This window comes from Echiichthys vipera, assembly GCF_963691815.1.
Source record: "Echiichthys vipera genome assembly, chromosome: 20".
In the NCBI taxonomy this organism is placed as follows: domain Eukaryota; kingdom Metazoa; phylum Chordata; class Actinopteri; order Perciformes; family Trachinidae; genus Echiichthys; species Echiichthys vipera.
The window spans coordinates 16,600,167-16,626,204 of NC_139845.1; the positions used below are offsets into that span (position 1 = coordinate 16,600,167).

General features: G+C 39.9%; 1 protein-coding gene across 1 annotated transcript; it reads right to left on the reverse strand.

Moving 5' to 3' along the window:
• Nucleotides 1-26,038, reverse strand: LOC310962437 (chemokine-like protein TAFA-2; the record flags this gene model as incomplete). Its single annotated transcript, XM_083934906.1, has 5 exons — nucleotides 1-112; nucleotides 5,782-5,838; nucleotides 6,491-6,615; nucleotides 11,387-11,542; nucleotides 25,936-26,038. 4 exons carry the CDS (start codon nucleotides 26,036-26,038, stop codon nucleotides 5,809-5,811), a joined length of 414 nt encoding a protein of 137 aa, XP_083791032.1. The 3' UTR covers nucleotides 1-112; nucleotides 5,782-5,808.

The window sequence follows — 26,038 nt, forward strand, 5'->3', positions numbered from 1 at the left end:
AGTTTTACAAAGATGAATTGCAGTCCAGGAGAAAGGAAGTCTCTATTTACAGAAAAGTCCTTTGCATTACTTCTCTTTTGATGATCCGACTAGACCAGAACTGTTGGTTCACCTGTGAAAGAAAAAAACAATGTGTTAAATGAAAATCAGAACCATCAAACCACCAAATCTTCGTCTAAATCTGCATTTAAACCGGAAGCGATGGACGCAATAGAAGCAGCGGGATTACATATTTATGAGTTTATTCAGCTGAGCTACACATTCAAAGTCAATCTACAGACACAATTTCAAGATGGACGCGCTTTACTCTTGTAACTCGCGACGCCATCGCCTCCAACGGGCGAGTTGAAAATATTGAACTTTCAGCCGTACCGTGTGACGTTGTGGCGCATCAGCCAATCAGAAGGGAGGAGGGGGTTCTAGTGTTGCGATTCCGCCACTGGCAGAAGCACTACTCCTCAACAATGGAGGAGATATATCTCGGACTTCCACAACAGGTACAATGCAGCAACTGTGGTAATCTCAGCCAGGGTTGATTAGAGAAAGTAAACAGCGGGTGAAAAATGTTTATATGGGCGGGTTCTCATCAATATCGTGTGGATGACGTTATTGGCACGTTTGGCGCGATGTTCCAAATATGATCCAAATATGATCAAGCAGAGCGTTTTCCGTTTTTCTTCCCAGGCTGAACATAGCATAAGAAAGTCACCTCCCACAAGCAACACTGAATATATTTTAGTGTGTTTCCATGATCCTTCAAATCATTATCACGTTATGATATATTATATATGTCTTCTTGACTGGAAACCAAACAAACCTGCCAAGCTCATGTGTCATTTGCTCTGGCAGGTGCGTCTGGTCCCTCTCCCGTTCAGACAGATTTCCAGCAGCTTGAGATCTAACAGACGAATGACAATAGTTTCTCTCATGTGTTTAAAGACGATGACTGACAGAGAAGCGTCATGCTAGAATGTAGTTAGTTTCTAACGTAGCTGGTGATTCACATCAAACTGACAAACTAGGCCACGCTGATCAAATATGAATCAAGCTTATGTTACTGTATTGCCTATTTCTCATTTTAAATGTTTTCAGAAACACATTTTAGTGTACTGTTTAGCTGTAATTTGTGAAAGTTTGTGATAAGCCTCCATATTCTTTCCTGCTTCATTATGGACAAAGCCCCCCAATTTGCATGTGTCGCTCATCGCTATGTCCTTTCTTTGCTCTGATACGTTGTAGGTCTATCTGTAATCGCATCCAGAGGCATTTTGCTCCACACAAGAGATCTTCAACAGGGGTCTGGGATCCCCAGGGGGTCCTCAGAGTTACTGCAGGAGGGTTGCCAAATTTTTTGATAATCTTTTCAAATATTATATATTTTTTTAATATGTCTAAAAATAACCATTAATATGTATGCAACATATTATTAGCAAAGATAAATCAGTGAAAAATGAATAATAAATGAATTTACAAAACCTTGATGATAGGCTTACTTGCTTAAAGGCAAGGTAGCCATGCACAGATACAATTGAGCTGGAGGATTCAATGTGCATTCATAATATATGTTTAGCATTAACATATGATGTAAAACTATATCATTATGTTAATAATGATTATTACAATATCTTTGTATTGTATGCAACATACAGCTTTAGGCCTCCCTAGCTGCCCAACTTAATATGCAACTCAATTAAATGTAACATCTGTAGTAGGGTCCCTGCTTTGTCTCTCCCCGGCTAAGGGGTCCTTGACCTAAAAAACGTGGATAACGCCCTTTGGAAATCAAAAATAAGGTTCCAGACTAAAGGCTTTTATACACTGGGGGCGTGATGAATAAACAACATGAATATTCATACCGGTGATGCGCTTGGCCTGCCAGATCGACTCATAAGTTATGCAGTAAATGCTCTTATTTTGAAAGGGAAGAATGGAAAGAGTGGATCTGGTATGCACTGCCTTTATCGGGGATGAAAGGAGGAACATATCCTATCCTGAATAGGCCTACAGAACATGTGTGTTGTTTTTTAATCTTCCTGCCTGTATATCGCTCTGGGAAATCTCAGGAAATCGACACAAATCGCCACTTTATCATGATTGGTAAGCAACAGTTCGAAAAAAAAAAATATATTGATGTGTAAAATTAATAGCATGAAAAAAAAACACTCCCAGTGTGTAAGGGCCTTTGCATTTGCAATATATTATTTGCAACATTAGCAAATAAGTCTGCCGATACCCGGCCCACACTGAATGACATGTCAAAGATGTTGGCAAAGCTGTTAGAAAATCCGATGCATTATAAAACATTGAAGCATTTTCATTCTTGCAGTTTGCCACTGTGAGACATAAATCATAAACAATAATAATATGGTCTAAAACCCCAGTCAGTGGCCTCTAGCGGCTATATACAGTACTTTAGAAGAGTTGAATGAAACAAACTCCAAACTGACAGTTTTGAAAATACATTGACAATCTCCATATTACATATGTTGTGTGTGTGAAGTTGATCTGACAGATTTCACCATTAGTTGAAATGCCAACAGGGGGAAAACATCATCTTGGCCAACTGAAAACTGATGAAAAATGTTGGTTAAAAAAAATCAAGACTGACAACATCATCAGCTTCTTCAAAAGCATCATAAATCAGCCTCCTCATACCATCTACGCAGGTCACACTATGCAGTGCAGTCATTCTGACAGGATGAAAGACAGACAAGGGTAAAGGTCAAGTTGTGTAATTCTTTCACATTCAATATCACTCCAGGACCTCCTAAAATACTTATATTGGCTTCATGTAGCAGCACATCGATCTATCAGTTAGACAGTTATGCAGTATAAAGGATGAGGGATGCTGGTGAGTTGGGTTTGTGCCCCACACTGAGGATCTATCTCTCCTAGTTTGATGCTGTCAGATACTCTGAAGACCTCCACTCTCCTTGAGATTAAATTGCCTGTCATGAAGCCCCGTGGCTGACTGGCAGCTCCTCTGCTCCTCCAAAAAAGTACATTCTGGGAAAGACTCTCGTGGAACATAACATAACAGCCTTCATAACGACGTCCGCTATCGATTTCAACCGTCTGTCAGCCACTGCACAGGTTTGACGGACTGAGGGAAGCCGTCGCAGAACTTGTAAGGCTCCATTATCGATGCTGAACTTTTGATAGGAAACAGACAGCTCTGACAGCCCGGTTAGAATTAATTCACAAATTGGTCGTTTGACACAGAACAGGCCATAGTAGCAGCGCCGCACTGCACAGTGTCATATAAATCATCTTCAATTATGCAGAAAAGCAAAACAATCCCAAACCCATCAGGCCGTCACTTTACAAGAAAACCTGCATAATCATATGATACACAGGGTAAAGAGTTTCCATAAATTAAGGTTGTCGCAGCACATTGCCGGTCTCAGGCTATAATAAATTCTTCTCTTTACAGAGTCATTTACATTCTCAGCTGTCACTGTGATTAATGTGGTACTAATTTGAAGATAATTCCACGCTGAAAAGACAAAGCGAAGCTCCTTCTTCTCGGAGGAGAAAATGTCTTCTGAGCTGAATCCACACTGTGTCTCACTTCAGGAGGAGGGGGAAATTTATTAACAGTAGATCACTGACTGTCTGAAAAAAATGCTAAAAATACTGAGGAAAACTAAGTCTTCAGTGGCTGTTGCATTCGTTTAATTGGTGGCTGACAAGTGCTAATTTAACTGGCAAAGGATTCATTTCCATTTAGTGCCTGAAGTAAGGTTGGCTGAAAGATTTAACACAGCAGGTGCATGGGCTTGTGTTTGTGTAATTCAGCCGTGTAATTGGCACACCGCAGTGTCCTCAGCAATATGTTTTGTGTTGTAACTACCGGGGCTGAGATTTTCATAGTATGGCTATTTTAAAGCTGCACTAGGCAATATTTTAAAGTGAGAATCCATGTGTAAAAGAAACAGAAAGGAGGGACACTGCACATTCACCTTTACTCAAAGAATCAAAGAAGTCAGAGCTACAAGGTAATTCTGGCCAGAAATCAAAACGTATAGTGACTGTTCTGGAGGTAAATTCAAAGGAAAGATGCGTTCATTTGAATGGTAGCATAGGAGTTTAGTCGATTAGCATCAAGGCTAAAGATAGGATAATTGGAGAAAACATTCAGTATAAATTTGTCAGGCTCAACTGTTACTATGAAAACCTGCAGTTCATCTGTTACAGACACAAGGCAAACGGTATTTTCAGTCATAGTGTTGAAAGGCAGGACTGTATATTTACTTATATTTATTACCTTCATATATTTCAGCAACTCAATCCCTATGCAATGTCTCACGTAATGATAGAACCCTAATGGCGATTCTGTTGGCGGAAAAAAAAAGGGGGGGTATACATAGTGTTTTTACTGACAGAAAGGCACTGGCAGGGAGCCCCGAAGCACTGCCCATGGGATTTGTTTCTGTGACAACCACATTTATGTTAGCTAGGTGGTTACATGGCTAACAACAAGATTTGTGACTAGAAGGGATTGGAGCGGCCACACGACCAAAAGGAAGAGGGGTCAGGAAAAAAGATGCATTTCTCTAGGCAGCGCTCTCTCCTCACTGCAGCTCAGAAAAATGCACACAAAATGCTATGTGGATAGATAGAGAGAATTTATCAAAAACATATAACAGAGAAATCAATGTTGTTGTTTTTTCACATATAAATTTACAAATATTAAATATAATTATTGTACATGTTTGCAAGATGCAGTCACAAAATGTTACAGGTGTGTAGTTCAAATTGAAGGCTGAGTTTGAAAATCGGAGTTATCCGAGCAAGGACCCCAGAAATAGGGGGTTTGGAATTAGGGAAGGGGCCTCGCCCCCACCACTTTACGGCCCTGGATTCATCGTAAGATTGTATTTAGTTTTGTCTTTCTTTGTTTTGTCCCCCTCCTCATTGTTATTTACATTTAAAGTGAGGAATGTCAGACGAGACCTTAGTTTTTATGATTTTCTTTTCATTAGGACTTTCTTTTGATCCATTTAAGTGATCAAAGTGAGTCTTAAATGTGTGCCACAATACTATGAAAGGAAATTATAAAAGATTGATGTTGGAATGTCATGAAAAATGTGCAGAGAGGTTGGATGCTCCCTCTTTCTTCTTGCCTTCCAGGATTTCTGTGTTTACAGGTCCAAATAACACTGTTACCGCTCGCTGCCATTTGGGGGCTGTAAAGTACAGATTTTAATTCGGCAGACACTGTTCATCACTCTGAGATTTGAAAGCCTGTATCCCCCCGCTGTGCCCTGGGGTTTCCAGTCGCCAGTTACTGCTTTCTTTACACTGAATTATCAAGGTGTTTCTGGTGTGTATGAATGCATGAATGATGCAGAGCGATAGAGGTCTGTATAGCTGGGAGTTCCGGGATTATGTTGTGCTGTTTCCCCAAAAGCCCTGCAGAGGTAAAGAAGAAAGCGCGACCCCCCTGCTGCTTCAAGCAGCATGCAGAAAGATGTGAAACTTAAGGAACGTGTTTCTCTAGCTGAGTTCAAAGATGGGCGAGATAAATTCGCTGAGTAATGCTGATGCTTTGAACAGGTTGTTGTTGATCGTACACCTCTTCTCGCTCTTCTCCATCTCAGGTGTAATCACACAACTGAGAAATGTAGTTAATAATACCATTTGCATGTTTACATGAAATTGTGAAGGGACACTATTTTGTAGAGTTCTGTATTTTTTTCTATCTGTATTTTTTTTTTGGAAGTTCGGATTACAATGTAAAACATTCAAATATAATAAACAATCAAAGGGGTTTATTACCTGGACTCCACTGTGAAGCATCTGACGTTACCAAAGCTGGTCTTTGTCCGCAGAAATCTTTCCAGGCGTCCATGTTAAAGAAGACAAGAAAAGAAAATATATGTTCAACTTTTATACTTTAGGGCCAAAATCCTCTCTCTCTCTCTCTCTTTCTCTCTCTCTCTCCCTCTCTCTCTCTCTCTCTCTCTCTCTCTCTCTCTCTCTCTCTCTCTCTCTCTCTCTCTCTCTCTCTCTCTCTCTCTACCGTATATATACCGTATGTACGTATATGTATATCCAGTTTTGAGGTCCCGACAAGTCCCTGAATCAATAGCCCCAGGCTCCAGGCTCCAGGCTCCCGACAGGTGTGGTGTGGGCAGTTTAAATAATTAAGTACATGGAGAGAGGCAGGACTGAAGTCTACGGGTCGTCATAACACAGTGAAGGATACTAGCATCATGTTACAATGTTAAAAGCAGGTAATTGGAGTGAGTAATTGGCCAGTTTGGGTGCTCAAAGTGGCCTGAAAGTGCTAAGGAGACATGGCAACCCATTGATTACAGGTCCCCGGGGGTCCAAGCACACTGCAAACATTAGCTGTTTTTAGGTAAAGGCAGGGCAGATGGCTGTTACAGAAGCCACAGCCGGTTGACTTTGAAGAGCTTCATTGAGAGAGTTCAGATTCAACAAGTTTTTATCATGGTATCGTGAAACTGTTTCTTACGCTCACCTTGGTGGTTTTGATCTTGTTCCCTGTAGCACAGCTCCAGCCCTTCAGATCAGGAAGAACTTTGCATTCCTCCCCGTCAAGGCACGGATGCATCTGACACCACCACTTCTGCTCCACTATCGAGGCTGGTAAAGAGGAGGTCAAAGAGGAATTATTCCCAAAACTCTTTAGGATACATTTACGTTCTCTGTAAGCCTTCACACTAGAGCTTTCATTCAGGCCAGCTCAGCCTTGAATTTCTCCAAATTCCTGTGGGTATGAATCCGGTTGGGATTTGCGCAGGGTTTCCTTTTTTTTGTTTGTTTTGTTTTTTTTATGGGAAAGGTTTTTCAGGTTTTTAATTAGGCTTTGGCCCAAAACTGCTTGTGGTTGAGGTTTGGGTCGGGCTCGTCAGTAACTATGCAGGTTTAATTAGGGTTGAGCATGATGTTGGCCTGATCATAATTTACAACACGACAATACATTGCACTAATAAAGGAATAAGTCAGTGTTGTAAATAAGATGTTAGCTTGTTGTGTTGTTAAAAGATTATAAAGGGAGGAGCATTACTTTACTGTAACTGTAAACTGACAGGACCGGGGGCAGCCGGTGGCTGAATGGTTAGAGCAGCCACCCCATGTAAAGAGGCTGAAAGTCTTGAGGCTCCATGTCTCTCTCTTACCCCATTTCCTGTCTGTCCTAACTGCCAAAAATAAAAAGTTCTTTATAGAAACAGACAGAACCGGGTGGGCAAAACCAGATATTGACCCAATTGTAATAAGAAATTCTCCAGCAGTGAAAGCATTTGTAGAGGCAGTGCAAGTACTTCCATTTCTGGCACTCCTTTCTGATCTGATTCTACACTACATTAGACTGACACAACCTTGTTATATCTGACTGTATGCACCCAGTGAATACTGTCAGGGACCTTACAAAGAGGCTATTCAGGTTTTTTTTAATCAACTATGACTGAATGTGAGGCTGCCCACTGCCTGACTATTAAGTAAATGGCCCAGAGGGTCTCTTAGCATGCTAATGTGTCAGACCCCTGACTCAGATGAAGTGGCTGCTTCACTTTGGTCTGAAAAGCGTGTTTTTTTGGGCTAAACTCTGGACCCAATTGTGTTTGACCTATTCCTTGACATTTTAGTATTGACATTTTCTGCAAATTAGAGCTGTGAGCCACTGGCCTCAGTTTAAAGCTCCACGGGTGATCTCAGGAAAAAAAATGTTCAGCACTTAACCTTTTAATTATTCTTTCTTTTACAACCAGGGATTACCATTCGCTCCACTCTGTGTGAGATAATCTCCTCTTTATATGGAGACAAATGAACCTCCGGACATCTGAGAAAACGTGAATAAAATTATGGGATTCAGACAGGTAGCTACAGAAAATATCTGCAAACTTAAGTTTCTAAAAAAAGAAAAAAAAGTACCTTGATACGGTAGCATGTCCTGTAGAGGGAGCATAGCTTTCTAAGCAGAATCATCATGGCAGAAGTTTCCCGTCTTGCCCGTCATTTTATTTCAGATCAACATTAAAACCCATCAGCTGGACTGGATGGATTTTTTTTTTTAATCTGATGTAAATAAATTAGCTTAGTTTAGCATAAAGATTGGAGGTTGGTAAAAACAGCTAGCCTGGCTCTTTCCAAAGGAAAAAAAACACACTTACCAACGCCTTTAAAACTCAATAATTAACACATTGTGTCTTGTTTGTGTAAAAGCGACAATGTGCCATTTAACAAAAAAATGACTTGACATGTATATTGTTTTTTTAGTTGGGCCCATGTTTGACCCATTTATGACCTTACGGCAGCCAGCCACCAGGGGGCGATCAAGGTGTTTTGGCATCACTGTCAAGCTATCCATCTTTATATACTGAATAGTATGGTTGGGACCAATAACTACCTCGAGTTACTGGCAACTGGTCCCATCATGTGACCACTTAAAATTCTTCCATATCTACAGTATGCACAGAGCCTCTACTTTTAAAGTTCAAACTATTTGAACTTTAACACCATTGACTGTGGATAACTCAAACTAGCTTTGCTAAAGAACATTTGTGTGGTAACATGCCAGCCAGAGCTACCATGTTTGGTTTCCAATTTTAAACTAAACAACCACTTCAACTAACTGTATGCTGTTTGATCTGCCAGCTAATGTCACACTCTTGCCAGAACTGACTGCTTTGGCCATCCTCCAAACTCAGCCTTAACACTCACACTATGATCTTTCATTCTGGCACATAATTGCCATTAAGGCATTTAACTTCTGATTAAAAGATAAATGCCTTGATTTTTTAACAGTTTAAAAAAAAAAAGATCAGTTGATTTATCATGCAGCTCAGACCTAAGTCCAGCTCAGCCGTTTTATTTTTATAAAAGGTGCACAAAACAATACTGATCATTAATGAATATGAGCTCAAGGTCAAAGCTACAGCTACAATAAATATAATAAATACAATTTTTTGCTCGCAGATGTTTCAGTCTAAGCTGCCCTCGTTTTTAAAGCATCATTAACTGTTAAGTGAAACGTATCCCATACACTTAATGTATGTTGGGTTATCAATACTCCCATTTCATTTCATGAGAAACCTTTGTGGCTTTTTAATAGCTGCTGTTACACAACCACCATCTGCTTGCAGTTGACCTGAAGCACATTTTACACCACACTGCTGCGATAACCATGGCTGTGTGGACCAAAATTGATTCCCTCATGTCATAAAGCATCTATTCTGCGCAATTTACCAGAGTGAAGCTCCTGTGTTATTTGTGGATTATAATAACAGTTCTTTTCGCCAGGAAAGAACACTAATGCTGGTGGAGGGGAATGTGGGACGTAGATAATGACCTCTGTAATATGCCAAATTTAAATGATGTCTTGTACAATGGAGTATCAGAAGCTTAATGTGCTCTTTTATGGAGACAACTCGCTGCAGCTGAAGGTTTTCCCCTAGATGGCTGGAGTCTCATCTTTTTTCATATCTATGAAAAGGCTCTCAACAGTGTGTTTAAGGTAGTCAAAATAGATTTAGTGAGTGCTGGCAGGCAAAAAGAAAAGCTTACATCATTCACCTGAGACAGCTGTCAAAATGTGACATGACTTGTTGAGACACAGCTATGAGGATTTGATTGCTACTTGAGGAGACACTTCATTTCATACTCATAATGTTCAGGATGTGAACTTCAAATATAAACAAAGATTATGTTCTCACACATAAAAAAAATCATATTAAATGTGTGCAAAATTTAGAGCTGAGCATGAAACAGTTTCAATTTTGGCACTTTAGTTTTAGTCTTCTGATGATAGGGGCAACAAAACAAAAATAAGAAAATGTGAAAAAAGTATCATCATTAATCTAGGGGGTGATTTTCTCACTGGAATGTACGTTAATAAGACATCTCTTGAGGGTGTAACGTTAGCTTACCCTTTTGTTAAAGGGAGAGTTCGGCTAGAGTATTTCTTGTTAGAATTGGGTCAATTTCCGGTTCATCATGTAACATCATTCCCTTATCCCATACTTCGGGCTGCATCCTACAGTAACGTTACACACGGTGCATCATTTTTTCATGAAAATTGTGATATCAATTGTGGGGGCAGTGACATGGCTGGATAGCTAGTTTGTCTGGTTGTTAAACATACTGTCAAATTACATTTACTGTTTTTCAACCATATGCACTGTTATTGACTTTGAATCTTGCTAGCATAACATTAGAAGAAGAAGAATAGAAGAATTATTACTTCATTAATCCCGCAAGGGGAAATTCAATTTTTTCACTCTGTTATTATTCAGGTTACACACAGACAGGCCCGAAATACACACATGCACAAACAGGACCCTACGGTTCCCAGCCGAGTCACCTATGGACTGAGCTACTGCCGTTAGAATTAGCTTTCTGGTTATTGCATTAGTAACATATGGGATGGGAATAATTGATCGAGGTATTAGTTAAACCCACAGGTTGGAAATGTTTGAGAAACTCAAAAAAATTAGTTTTTCTTTGGCAAGTGACCGTGGTATAAGCCGGTTAATGGTCTTTCCGGTGTCCATAATCAGGAATTCAACCAGAGGCACCGCTCTATCATCCAATCATTTCTGATAATGGACACTTGGTTGGGCATGAACATTAACAAAAGTTAGAGAAATACTTTGGATCAATTGTCTTGAGACACTTTGACCTTTGGGCTTGAGTTTGATTTAATTCAATATTATTTTTCTTTATAAAATGATGACGCTGATGCTTGATTCACTGATATGTGTATACACCTAGGTGTCCTTGTTCTGGTTCAATGACTGAAAGCATGTGAATGTAAGTAAATGGGCTGTGCGTGCACTCTAGTGTTTGCAAGACTATCTCTTTTGTACCACTTTCAATTCCACCGCATTCCACCTAGCAGGGCCTTTTAGCTGGGCGAGCAAACATTAATCCGTCCGTAGGACGAACAACTGAGAAAATAATCAACAGATTAATTAGAAAACCCTAGCATTGAAATATTTGAAGGTAAGATTTATATATTCAAATTCATAAATTAAATTGGTGTAATTATTATATGCAGTTATCACCATTCCCTTCCTCATATTGCATAAAAAGATATGTGTGTCTGATGTATGGTGCGGTTATAGAAATCACTTTTTTCCTTATTAGGATATGTTCATCCAACATGTAATTATGAAAATAAATAATGTTCCCATGTAGATGTAATCTGCTAAAACAAACTGTGAGGTTTAAAAGGATCTCAGTCAGACTGCTTTATTCTATGTTTCCCCCTGACAGCATCCTAGAAGAAATTACACTTAAATGAGTTGGTGTGTGCTGAAACACAGCCAAACTCATCTTCAAGATTTGAAAAAAGGAGCATCAGCAAAAAAGAAAGAAAAGAACATGGCCCATGAAATATTTAGCCAGAGCGTACCATCTACACACGAAGGGGCGGCTCTGGTGGTGCCGGCCACTTGCCCGGGAAAGCAGGAGCACTTCACAGTTTGCGACCGCTCCTCGATTTTGTTCTTGTTGCAGCAGCGATGCAAAGCCACCACCTCGCAGGTGCCTGTTCGAACATGGTGCGCTGCTGGAGAAACAACAAGAAAGATGGAATAATCAGTGAGATTCAGTCCAGCGGTGGTGCAATTACCCTCATCTGCTGGCCTTGGATTGAGTCCCATAAGAATATCTCTCTATTGTCTGCTCTGCATCCGTCTCATCTGTCCCAATAATGAAAAAATTACCAGGGAGAGCAGACTACCAATTTCCTTAATAGGAGGCCTTTATTACAGAGGGTTCAATTCCCCTCTCTTTATGTGCTTTATTCTTTTGAAAGCATAATTATGTGTGAGTGGCTTAAAGTTTTTGAAAGTGCGTTTTCATTCATACACTGCCACTGTGTAACCAAGGCTTTCTGCTATACTATTGTACTACCCAAGCGCAGGTGAACATTACTCTGATGATATCCCCATGACGGTTACGCTTTATTAGATACTTGTAATAAGCTGTTAGTTAGGTAGTAGGTTAGTTAAGTATTAATAATAGCATTATTTACACGTTTAGCGTTATATTATAATGCATTTATAAGCCCTCCTAAGCGATTCATTATTATGCATTTATTAATAGTTATCTAAAGTGGGAGCCTTGCCTTGATAGGGTTAATGCATCCTTTATTATGCATTTATTGGTGTGTGCAAAACATTTATTTAAAAAACACATTTCTCTCTTGCCAGTGTATCGATAGTGGAGAAAGTAACACAATAGATTGCCGTATGGATATTTTTTGTCTCACCCCTACTAACAAGGCTTTCTTCTGCTTTAGAAACTTAGTTAACTGTTATAAGTGCATAGGTAACTGCTCATGAATGCATAATGATGTGCTTCTTATTAGTGCTTAAAAAGGTCTTATAATCTAACAATAAACATGTTCATGATGCCATTAATAACACTTATGTAAGGCTATAAACACATAATAATGTTAATAGTACAAGGACTTATACGACCCGTATTACCTATTTACTCAGGCTTATTACAAGGACCTGAACATAGTGTGTCCCACAGATTTTTGCTTTTATCCCTGTTTCAAACCTCTCACAGAATATGTCAAGCTCCAAAAACACTGGAACCTAAACATCCCATAATGCAACTGCATCTGGAAACACCTTTAAAACCCGACGCCCTGAAGTCGTAACGCAGGTTTTCTATCATACATTTGGAGTTTTAAAGGTATACCCTGTGGAGTTATTGATCACTATCAACCAGGCTCTCATTAAAACACTGCTCAATAGCACTTCTTTACTGTCTTGTCAATCGTTTCAAGGACACAAGGAAGAAAATGACTGCTATCCTGTAAACATGGATCCAAAAAAATTATGCGTTTGAAATATACTTAAAAATGACTTTCTAATGATCATAAGAAAATGAGTCCACATAATACATTCCAGTAAGGAACACGCAATGTAAACATACCTTTTGTTTGTTCACAATAAAACGCCACAGTACCCTTAAGCACCTGATGACATCATCAGGGTTATTTTAGACTTTAGAGAGCTCCCTGCAAAGCCCCAAAAGTCACTGTACTGTTTTCTACAAGCGGAGTAGTACTCCGTATGACAAGTGAATCCGTCTGCATATGTAAAATAGGTAGAATGTCCCTTTAAGACTATTTAGTACTAGCAGCAGCTTTAAGCACTGTAGTGGCAGTAACCAATCACAGGATGAGGCTTTGCAGACATCATCAGGAACAGTATTTTCATCCTGATCAGTGTATTTTATGAAAAAAAAAATGTGCCTTTAAATAAATAATAACTCAAGTACTAGATGAAAAAATTCAGATATGTGTCGGGGAAAGTGCAGCGCTGCAGAATTTGGAGCCAATTTCCAGATCACGCTCCATTGTCTGAATTATTTAGAGCCTGAACTGCTCCATTCTCTTTTAATTGCATGTGACATTTTCTTGAGCTGTCCTTCTGCTGAGATACTCACTACTACTGCTGCGGTAAACAGTAAATCTGAAAAGACTGCGTGAAACTGGTCCTAACTGTCTGTACTGACGGGGCTCAACTAAACCCACTTAATTACATTTTCACTTGAGCGTGGTATATCGGTGGACAGCAGCACTTTCCAGCTGCTGTAACCATCAACTACTGAGACTAACAGTGATGGGGGTCAGCTGCTCTGTTGAGTCTGAATGATACTAAATCTGAGACAGATGTTTTGCACCTGTTGAACATCACTATACCTCAGAGATGAACCTGTTTTTTTCATGTAGAACTCAGAAAACACCGCATTTACATTAACATTAAGTGGGAGTCTAATATTCCTAGCATCTCCTCCTACACCTTTTGGCTTACCTTCTGTCTGGGATTGCATGGCATCAAACAGTTCACTGATGGCTGCTGCTATAAAATACTGTATAAGTGAACAGTGAGCAAAAAGACAGACAGGAAAGGGAACTTCTATTTTGATCATGCACCTAACTTTGGATGGGCTCTAACAATTCCCCCTCATCTGTCCCCACATGCAAAAATAATACAGGTAGTCTCCCAGAATTAGTGGGATGCTTACTCATGCTCTGGCCTTAACAAGAAAAGATATGAAAGGCAGACACACAGCGAGCAGAGCTGCTTTAGATGTAAGAGAAGTACTGCCAGGATCTCTCTAAAGGACATGCTTCACACTGAGAGGCTGTGGTTTTTCTGACTGGATTTGGAGTTTCACTTGGATTCCTTCTCAACATTCCCTGCCAGCAGATACAGAGAAAAGCTTTTCACTCGGGAATCAGTCCTGTTCTGCAAACCAGTTTTAAATCTGCTCCACTGCCGCGGTGGCAGAGACGATCCGTCTGGCCCTGGACACAGATTTTTGTCTTTCAAAGTTTTATTAGACATGCATGATAACATGAATTTTAAACAACATGATTGAGGGACGCCCCAGTGGCCTGGTGGTTTAGAAACATATATAACGGAATCACAACATCCTGAGCCTCATTTTGTAACTCAGGGGAAAAAAACATTGGCACTGTATGTTTCTGCAAACCACTGATACCCCTAAAAAGTAGGTTATTGTTTGTTATTATTATTATTATTCATTCATTCATCTTCAACCTGTAACCTTCTTGCTGTGAGGCGACAGTGCTAACCACTACACCACCGTGTAGCCCATTATTCATCATAACATTATTTAATTACAAAATGTGTGTGTGTAATTCAATTACAGTTACTTATGGAATTATTCATGACAATTCCTCCTTTTTCTGTTTCCCTCCACAAACAAATATTTGATACTATTCTGATGCTACTGATTGGTTCTCCTGCCATGTTTAGAGTTGCACCAGCGCCACCCATTTCTTTTTCCTCTGGAGCATAGTCTGAGCGGTGACACAGTTGTGACTATGTCAGTTAAAAACACATTCCAGAGCTGGAAGTATAAATAACATTACGTGCAGCTATCATATAAGGGCGCAAATATAATTGTGCAATGTAAATAATGTTCGCCTGCTGTCAAGATGTTGTCGAAGCATCCAAGCATGTCCAACCTTAACACACATCTAATGTTACGTAGCTTTCTGCAACTGCAAACAATGTTTGGTTTAGGGGGGAGCTCTACACCATACGGGTGTTACTGCGATCATTTAGTCATAGCACAGACCAATATTTGCGTAGAATTTGTGTTACAAATAGCTCCTCCACTCTTACTTGGTTTAAGTCAATGCATCTCCAGACATAACACCAAGGTATGGTGCAGTGTGCAGAGAGTTTCTAAAGGAGAAGAGGAGAGAAATGAGCGTGGCCGTAAATAAAAGTAAAACACAGTAAACACCTTTACACTGAGCTGACATGGAATGAGTGCACGTGAATAGGGGAAATAAATTATTCAGTTTCTTTCCTCTAGGAGGGAAGAAGTAGGAAGAAAGTTTGGAGAAGTAATCAAAAGGTAAACAAATGTAAATAGTTACATTGCTTTGATAGAATAATTGAAATAGTTACACTACTATTACAATTTCAAGAGGGTAACTTGTAATTGTAACCAATAACATTTACAAAGTAATCTTCCCAACACTGATGTTAGGTGAAGGCTTAAAAAAAAAAAACATGGTCAGAGTTGGGAAAAGATTGTGGTTTGGGTTAGAATAAGTACATATATTATGTCATAAAGTTTCACTATGGCATGAAACCCGATATGAAATGCGGTCTCAGATGTCAAAGTCTGGTGTGTTTATGACTCAACCATCAGTGTGAGGCTTGTTATACCACATCACCGAACCTCAGGAGCACCTGCTCAGTAGAAAGCCTGGTGCTTGTCATGCAGATGCCAGAGAGTGCCAGAAATGTTTTTTTTTTCATTTTTCTGTGGTTTACACAAATGTACTATGCCAACATTTTTTTGTGGCAACCAGGCTGGATTTTGGCTGGCGACTTGTTGCATATTGTTCCCTTCTGTCACAGTGTTTCCTGTCTTCCCCCGCAAAATGCCCAAACTGAATGGTATCCATGCATGAAGAAATAAAGAAATGTTTTGGTCACTTAAAACTTGTGAAGGGCATTTACTTTTCCTAAGCTTTAGACATGTGTTTTACGTGGCCTGAATCAAGACCACAGTTATTTTTAATTATCTTAACTCTTAACACTAACCTTTGTTTTCATGTTTTTAGTTGCCTTAACTGAACCACTTTTCTGAAAATGGCCAAAAATTTGCTTGTCTCTATTAGCTGTAAATCAAGTCATAATTCTTGTCCATCTCAAATATTATACATCATAATTTGTGCTAATTTCAAAGATTTATTTGAGATGGTGTTGGCTTTGTTTTCAGCTAACAGATTATGTTTGTCCTGTTACCAACGTGGCTCTTTGGATGGCACTATACTATACGTTGGTCCTGAAATTTCTGTACTATTTTGGATTGCACTTACATTTTGTACAGACATTAATGATTCCCAGATAGAGAATGTGTCATACTGACTTTCTTTTAGGACCACAATGATGATGACATGTGTGGTTTTGAGTGATATGTATCACATCTTGGATGAATTTCCATAAAGCGTGCTACACACATTTACAGTATGCACCCTTCAGGATGAAATAACTGTCCATCACCTGACTTTTAGGGTAATGCCTTCATTGGGTCGACCAACTCTTTGGTTCATAGACTAAAATGGTGAACAGGATAAAAATGATATCTGCTAAACATCAGCATGTTAGCATTTAGCTGAATGCATCAATGTCTCACAGAGCTGCCAGCATGATAAAAAAACAGCTTAACTTCATCACCAAACACTAACCTTGCCTCAACTGAACTTTTTCCAAACCACTGATCATTCTACTGTCAATTTAGTGTCCTTGCATGATTATTTTCAACATCAAATATTCTATTTATCACAATTTCTACTAATATGAACAATTTTTTGAGATTGGGTTTTCCTTTTATCTGTCTTTTGTTTTCTTAACTGCATTTTAGTTTGGAATTGAATGACTTTTTTCTCTATAACCATCTCTAAACTGCAATTCAAGTACTCCAGATAAGTCATTTTCATGTAATAAGTTATTTATTCTGCAAACAAAGAAGTAAAATCTGGGGTATCAGTTCAAATGTATGAAGTATGACAGGGGGGTGGAGATACTATGTGTCATTCTTCATCATTTATGACACTGTCGGTTGATTGATATTCCAAATAAAGATCATGTGGAAAAAGCAGATTTTTAACATATTCAGATTACATATTAGACAAACAGGGGTGATTCTGCATCAGAGACATTGGCTTAATGGATGTTTATTACAGCTTTGTTTTGACTTGATTTCACAGTTTTAGAGGAAAAGGGGCAACAAAAGGAAATTTCCATTTAAACTTTTATGCAACCAGTTGCAAACTAAATCCTTGTCTTGTTTCATTGCTTTGCTTGAGGTAAAAGGACGAAAATTAAGCCTTTGCAGAGTAAAGAGATTATTTCAAAAAATAACGGGGACTTGAAAAGTAAGATATCACAGGGTATAAAAACAAAATGAATAAGGGTATAAAAAGCGTAATTGTCTACAATCTGGGTAAAACCTGCTGGAGACAACAGGACGATGACTGACTTTAAAAAACGTCTTACACATAGTGAGCAGCCAGGTGCTTAACATGCTCCCACCACTTCTCACAATGAGCATCACGTGTGCAGAGGTTGAAACTATTCCCCTGGATTCGCTCCACACATGGTGTGCTGCAACTCAACTAATCCTTTGGTAGTTCTCCTGAGTTGAAAGGCCCGATGTTTCTGTTGTGATGACACTCATCAACAGATTGTGTGTGACGCTCTGTATGCATCAGATGCGTAAGCTTTCAGAAACCCACGTCCGGTGAGTCAAAGCATCAAACATCTTGACAAGAAGAAACACCTGTTTCATGACTAATCAGAGCATAAAAAAGTGTTGCATCAATGTATAAAAGACGTGGACGTACAGTAGCTACCACTTGTTTCAAAGCCTTAAGTTTGGCAGTTCGCCGTCAACATCTAGTTTTTTTGGATAGTGACTCTAAGTGTCGTTTTATAGGCGCTAAACTAAACGTAGTAGATGGAAAATGGTGATTTTCAACAAACTGATGCGCACTGTCCCTGACTTTTGCTGGCAGGTAAGTTGGGATCTCCGGCTGCTGGTGCTGTTCATCTGCATGTAGGCTACTGCCCGTGCTGCAGTGACACGTGGCTGGTTGACAATCTGTGAAGTATAGCCTTAAAGGCTAACACTATTCTAGCTAGCTAACATTGGCTAAAAAATTAAGTTCAGTGTTTGGTTGCTAAAATTGCTAACCAAGCTAGCTAATGTTATCTTGTTAGCTTGGTTAGCAATGTGCAACCAAACACAATTTTTTTTAGACGACCAAAATGTTACAGTTAACACAAAATCAAAACAAACTGCAAAACAGCCAAAGTTCGACTCAACCTGTCAATCACAAGGTAGCGCAAGTGCGGCTATTTAATTAGCACAACAGAGCTAACGTTAACACGGTGTGGTCCTAAACCATCTGTTGGTACAGTTGATCAAAGAGCAAACCATCTTGTCACCTATAGTAACACCACCACACGAATGACCGCAGTCCAGATCGAGATTATGTAGTTAGCATGCTAATGATGGTAATCCTTAAACTAGCCTCCGAGAAGAAGTGAGGGCCAGAGGCTAGCGGTCACTCAAGAGGCCCCGCCCCTAATTATTCAAAACTACCCTGGTAAAAAAAATATTCACCCTTCTCAGTGTTGTCATGGAGACATGACCTAAACATACAGACAAGAACGTTTTTGTTTGTACCAGGCCTTAAATAGGTTTAATTATGCTGTGAAAACGGCCTATATAACATGGGGGTCAATGAGAAACTGCTCTATTGTGCAAACTAGTCCTATTGAACACCCCAAGAGCTGCAGATTTGAGAATTTCCGTATTGGATCAACCAGGAAGTAGCTGTTGTGGGAGCTTGGATGGTACAGAGCCCAGAATAGAAGCTACAGGTGAGTCAACCTGTTCCCACAATGTTACCGAAACAGAGATATTCAAACATCCTCACGTCAAACTTGCATCAGACAGAGCAAGGCCCTCAGGTAAAAGGCACATGTTAGATCAACATCTACCACGTTAGTTAGCCTGGAAAATGATATCCCTTGTCAGCCAAAATATCTCTTTGAGCTAGTGGCTGACTGTAATTTAGCAAGCTAGCTACATTGGTCACAAACAGAGCAAGCGGATTTCTGAAAGGCCTATCAATGTTCACCAATGTTGAACTTTGTGCCGATTTACTTCTAAGTGACTCCATTGAAATCAATTGAATTTGCTGAAAAAATTAAGCCGTTTAAATTTAAAGCAGCAGTTGACACTTTGGGGAATCCGCCTTTTCACTCTCTGACAAAGGGGTATATGAATAGATTGATACCACCCCCACTCTATTTAAATATGAAGCCAGTTACCTCGTCTTAGCATAAAGACTGAGAGGGAGAAAGCGCTTGACGGGCTCTGTCTGAAGTTATGAAATCCACCTACGCATCAATATCTATGTCTAAAACTCAATAATACTCACAAAACATCACTAAACACGTTATATCTCATTTGTAACGCGACACATCACTGTGAGGTTGCCAGGCAACCAGCAAAGACTTCAGAAAGGAAAGGCTGGGCCCTTGTACAACATGAACTCCCAACACTTGATGCTAAGTGTCAGACAGTATTGGTGTTAGCAGGCTTTTGTTCCTTTCAGTGAATCCTTTGAACCAAAGTTGCTTTCAGCCAGAAGTGATGGGCCATTTCTCTCCTTGCAGTATTGAAATGACTCTGCTTTTTATATGTTGTCTCTGGAGATACAGGTGAAAATTGCAAATAATGCCAAGAATAGGCTACTTTTTATCATTCATGAAGCTGTTGTGGACGATAATGTCATTTTTGTAACTTTGCTTTAAACACAGTGTTGTGTGTTGCCAAAAATGCCAGCTCTCATAAAGCGAAATTATCTTTGACGATGACATCCCTGTGTAATTCCCTCTGTACAAACCTACTTAATGAGGTTTATAATTGTTATGTTCATAGTGATGACCAGCTTTTCCCCATAAACAGTTTGTTACTTTGTTGGTAGCAGTTTAGAAGAGTGAAAAATGAGGAGCCATTTTTAGTCACAATTACAAATCAGATTCAGGGAGCCAAACTTGATGTAAAATACTGAGCATGTGGATTGACTGCAATGTTGGAACACGGGGGATCCTGTAGTGTCTCCGGCTGTTAGTTACTGCTCTCTCAAGGGTGCAAGCGGTATTTCCCTTTCTTAGAAAAATGCTTCTCATGCATTATATAAATCATTTTTATTACAAAGTTCAAGTCAAAGGTGCAGAGCAAGCAACAATCTTTGATGCATATAACACAAGACAAAAAAATAAGTCAGACACGGAGGTCATATGTCTTAAGACATACTGCAAACTGAAACTACACCTATAGCATCTGAGTGCTACTTGTCTAAAAATACAGAGTGTGAACCATCAAATATATTTAATTCCACTCAGGTTCAAGTTCCCCTTAGCAACCTGCATGCTTTGATTCTTGCTAAGTGGTTTCTCATTGTGGACACTGAAATCCAAGGCTGTAATGTGTCTGCAGGGATCACACCAGCACAATTTGAAGGTCAGAATGTAAACTCTCGACACTATAAAATCTGAAGGCTGCTGTATGTTTCCGATGACGTAAAGTTGATTTTTATGTGACTGATGTGATTGTACGGCTCACAAATTGACAAGTCAAAACTTTGCCCAGCGACTGTGTCAGTTGCAGTCATTTCTTTAGCATTCCTAGTCTTTCCATTATACTGCTTTTCTTTTACCAAACTGGAATAGGCCATTTCGGCTTGTTGCCTAAAGCCCAGTTCAGACCAAAGATTTGCAACGAGACACATTGAAACTTGCAAATACTTGCAACGTGCAGGTCTGTAACGAAACCTGCCCGTTCTCACCACTGAGACAAGGCAAGATGGTGTATCATCTCCATAGCAACGCCCCTCTGTACTTCGTACTAACCTCTAACTTTTCAGGCTTTTTTTCGTAGCTGAATATAATTTGTAGTGTTATGAAATTTAAATGAGGACAGTGAAATTACCGTTTTATTTCCCTTATTCACTGCTTTGTTCTTGATTACAGCCTTATTGATTGTATTGCTCACTCGACCCTGTCTCTCTCTCTATCTTTCACACGCTCCTCATAGATATCTGCCATTTCAATCAGCTGTGTCAGTGACTTGACCAGCGGACTTTGCTAAGACTTTATTGGCTGTCGAAAAAGACGACGTGTCTTCTGTTCTAAAACCAGCTGCTGATGATTTGACTTGAACTGCAGGTGACAACATCAGCCGGTTTAAGTCCAGATGAGACAGGTCAGTTCACACCGCTGCAACTTTCCTCTGCCACGGTTTTGAAACGGTTTCGTCGTGTTGTGAAAAGTTAGTCTGAACTGAGCTTATCTTGGCTACCGGCCTGCAGAGTGTGTAGCTACTCTATATCACAGTAGTAGGAAATGTGATAAATATCCTACTGCTTTGGTTATGGGGTTTTTTTCTTCATAAGAGTAAAATAAACAGAAAGGAGAAGAAGAACATGTTGGATGTAAAAGCACAAGCAAGCAGCTTACTCTGTGGATCAATTCCAATAGATTCTATTAAAAAAACTAAATCAGATGTCTCCACAACTTGTAAGCCAAGCTATCCTGGGACTAGATCCTGTCTGACCTGATCCTCTCTCTGCTCTGCCTGCCTTCTGGTCAATCATGGACAAGCACAAAGGCAAACAGAATGACCACAGACACCTTCTACCCATTTTAATGCAGGTCTGTGTCATGGCAATGCGGGCATTGTGTTCAGATCAAGGTTCATACAGGTGCTTGAAATCCCTAAAAATGTGTGAATTTTAACGTTGTGTTTTCAAGGTTTGAAAATGCTTGAAATCGTAGCCGCATTTCTTTAGCAACAAATAGCTATAGAATAGGAATATAATTTAATTTAATTTCTTCACTTATTGCAAAGCACAATTTTTTTATTTTTTTATAGCATAATACCATCTCTTTTATCATGAGAAAAAAGTAAAATAAGGGTTTTTTTATGTTTGTATTTGTAGAAATATATAATTTACCACAGCTGTAAGGTGCTGGAAAAGTGTGGAAATGGACCTTGACAGTCCTTGAATTTGACCTTGGAAAAGGTGTACGAACCCTGTCAGCTAAACGGGGTTTGACCTGTATCAGTGGCCAAAAGTCCCTAAGGAACGGAGATCGGAATTCGCCAAATGACGCAAAATTATATGTTTGGCATCATTCCCCACCGTGGCCATGACACAAACCTGGATTAAAATGGGCCAAGTATCCCTTTGAGTTTGTGTTGTAAACATAGAACAGGATTGGCAAAGCAAACCGTCTTTTTTATTACACCTGTGAAGAAAGTAAACTGAATTAACAAAACTATCAGAGAATAGAAGAGCATGTTTAGTGTGTACTGTACAAATATGATCCCATCTTTACTGACACAAACCGGTTATTTGAGACAGTTAAAGCTCATACATGTATGTGCATCAGAACATGGTTCAGAACTTGGTTCCTTACTGAAATGAACTAAATTTGCACTGCTTGTCAGGGACTAGGATACGTTTTTTTTCTTCTTCGTCTTCTTCTTCTTCTTCTTGTGTTACATTTTGGATGTGTGTTCATTTCATCCCTTGAATGATAACAGGTTTACAGCAACAGAAATAACACCCAGGGGAAATTAGGGGGGCTGTGGTGGCTATCAGAGAGAAATTGAAAGCGTGCAAGATTATTCTGATCCACTTCCTGCTGAAATGATGAGCGCCTTGAGTGGGGGATTGTTGCCAGTCAAAGCTATGCACATCAAAGCGCTGCACTCCAATCTAATTGGTTAACAAAGAGACAAGAGGTATGTGTGATTCTATCATGCTCACAAATAGATATCATGTCCGGTAGCAGCACTGCTTGCACCCCACCAATTACCTGGGGCTGTGTATTTTCAGTGGGACTCCCAGTGATGAAACGTGGGTTGGCCTCTACTTATAATGTTGCCGAGTTGCCATAATTGATCTCCGTGGGTTTACTAGTGACGACTCAACAACACTTTTAATGAGGCAGGGGGAGAGGTGTTTGACTCATACCTCCAAATTAGCTGTTTCAATCCAATTACTCCCCTATTTACTAGTGTGACATTTTATCTGTGATGCCGCGAGGTGAGAAATTCCTCTCTGTACACATCACGTGATAAGTGGAAGCCACTGTGACACTTTGGCCTGCGTCTCTCCTTGCAGTGGGGCATTCTATTTTGGTTGGAGAGTTGAGGCTTCACACTATGAGCAAATAAAAGAAGGCTCCGCAAGTCCACTCGGTTCCTACAGAGCTGAGTGAACAGGAGACTCAACGAGCTTGACAGAGTGAAGTCGTTTTTGTCTAGACGCGGAGGAGACCTTTGACTTTATTTTGAGCCTCTCCGGGCCACCGTGATGGGACTGGCACAACTGACTGAGCCAAAATGTATTTTCCTTGATTTGCTTTTCTTTATTGAAAGAGAGGAGCAGGGGGTTTTACTTTTTTTGGGTGATTTTGTGTCAGAAAAAGATTCATTTCCTGCAGCTAAGCTTTTAATGGTCTTTGGCTGTCATCAGAATTCTGATACTTCCATGTTTTTCTTGTTCTATCAACAGCAGTACACCTCGTTTGATTCATGCCATTCAAAGCTTGCCAGCTTCCCATATCTACTGTGATATATAAGGAGACTACTATTTTACAAATCAATTTACTTGTCATAAAGAGTTTGATTCCTACTGTGCCAACAGTCGTTCGTCTTCTCTGGCTCTGGAGGGACTTTGTCAAGCATAAGAAATTACCCTTAATGATGTCGTGAGGGATTTCTAAAGGCTGGGCTTAGAGAATATATTTTTAAAGGTATAGTAAGCCTTTGTCAAAATCGGCATGTGTAGCTTGACAGATGAACACGTTTACCAGACAATGACACCAAAAAACACAAAAAAACATGACTATGTTGCATACTGCGCTGCAAAGACACAGCCACAGGTGCCATAGCAGCACAATAATGCGCTGTGTATTTGTTTTTGTTTTTTTATGTAGTGATGGAGAGTATGCACTGTGAAATTTATCTTTGTTCTGGAAGCACAAATAATGCACACTCCGTGTAAACAAATTTCCCCTTTGGGGACAATAAGAGTTGATCTATTGAGTTGCGTTATGGGAAACAGGATGCAAAATTTTGGAGCTTGACTCACACTAGGGACTAAAAGTCACCACATCTCAGGCTCTGCTACATCGGTTTTTGACCATTATTTTTATTTGTCTGTTGTGATGTGATTCCCATAACATTATTTAAGCGCAATACTATATCACTGGAATACCTCTTAAAAAATATTTCTTTGAAAATGGTTGGTTTGATGGAAAGCTCATTAATTTTTGCTATCGAGCTACTTTGGTTTATATGGATCTGGATCTGGTATATGTAAAAGTGATTTTATTGACAAGGCATAAGTCTCAATAATTTATGAGACCCGTAGCCAGAGTGACTTTTTTCGGTCGATAAACTTGGTACGTGAAAACATTGGTACTGATTAGACCGGACATTGATTCCGCTTAATATATGTAGAGACCTTATTTCGATCTAGCTTTCGCATCTTGCCCTATTTTGGCAGCATCACACTGCATTGAGACAGAAGGCGGAATCACTAGGAAGTTCTGGGGAGCGCTACCCGCTTCCTTTCAGCCTAAACTGGGCTGTTCAGACAGGACATGCAGTGCTCCGCAGCCAGCTCCTGATCTGCAGCGGTAGTTTAGGCGTCTGGTCTATTATCTCCCTCTTGTCGTGCAATTTTACATGTGTGTGTGTGTGTGTGTGTGTGTGTGTGTGTGTGTGTGTGTGTGTGTGTGTGTGTGTGTGTGTGTGTGTAGATTAGAGTCATTGTCTCCAGATGCTGCCAACTTCATCAGACAAATATCCGTTATCAGATTCTCAGTTAAGGGGCTTTCATACCACTTGCGGCAGGGGAGAAACATTTATTCACTATTCTCAAGTTCTGCCGGTAAGCGCCTGGTGGCAGGGGCAGCTCTTAAAACGCTCAGCTTTTTTTGGAAACACTCTTAAAAGGTAGGCAGTTGTCAGGGCGGTTCAGCATGAGACTGTGACAGCGGCTTTAGCATTCAGTTGCAGACTAATACACGTGTGGTGCAGGATAGAATAGTGTGACTCATTGGTGTGCGTTTCATAGTTTGTGAACAGTGGAGGTCTATCATGGCACAGTGGAAAAGATATATTAAGCTTTGGACACAGACAACACTGCCAAAATCAATCAGATAAAACATCCAAATATAACACATGAACTGAGCTGCTCACACTAGGATCAAGGTAGTCTGTCAGATGATATGCTAATAATGCTTCTCAACCAACAGGTACAACAACAGATTTGGAAACAGTTTGTGGGGACTAGCACAAATTGCATAAAGACAATTGACGGTTTTAATCTTTTGTTAAAATTCCTCATTGGAATGTGCATTTGTTTAGATAAGAAACAAGTGTTTGATTTGATCTGTATACAGACAGACAGTCCAGTGGTATACTTGAGAAGCTACCTGTTGTCATGTGAAATCCTCCCTTGGTTTTTTTCACCTGTTTTTGCCGCCGTTTCTTCCTGGACTATTTTATTTCCGGGTCAAAAGCCACTGCCGCGGAGTGGGGAGTATGCGCAGACAAGAAACCCAATAATAATCCGAGAATGCTGTTTACATGCGTGAATAATCAGGGAACTGAAGGAGTTCTCTAGGTCTGTTAACCGGGGTATGAGAACTCTGATTTTACCCTTGGTATGGTGTTTATATGGTGTTTAAGAAACCGGGGTATGCCCTTAACCTTATTATAATCGTGTTTTTAAAGTGCATGTAAACGCAATGACTCATGACCAAGATGAAAACCAAGTGTTAATGTACTCACCTGTAGCTCCTTCTGTTGGTACGGTCATCTCCCAGACAATGATCACAAGCACCATTACAAGTAGAGCCCCTTTACTTCCGATCTGCGCGTATCGCTCACTCAT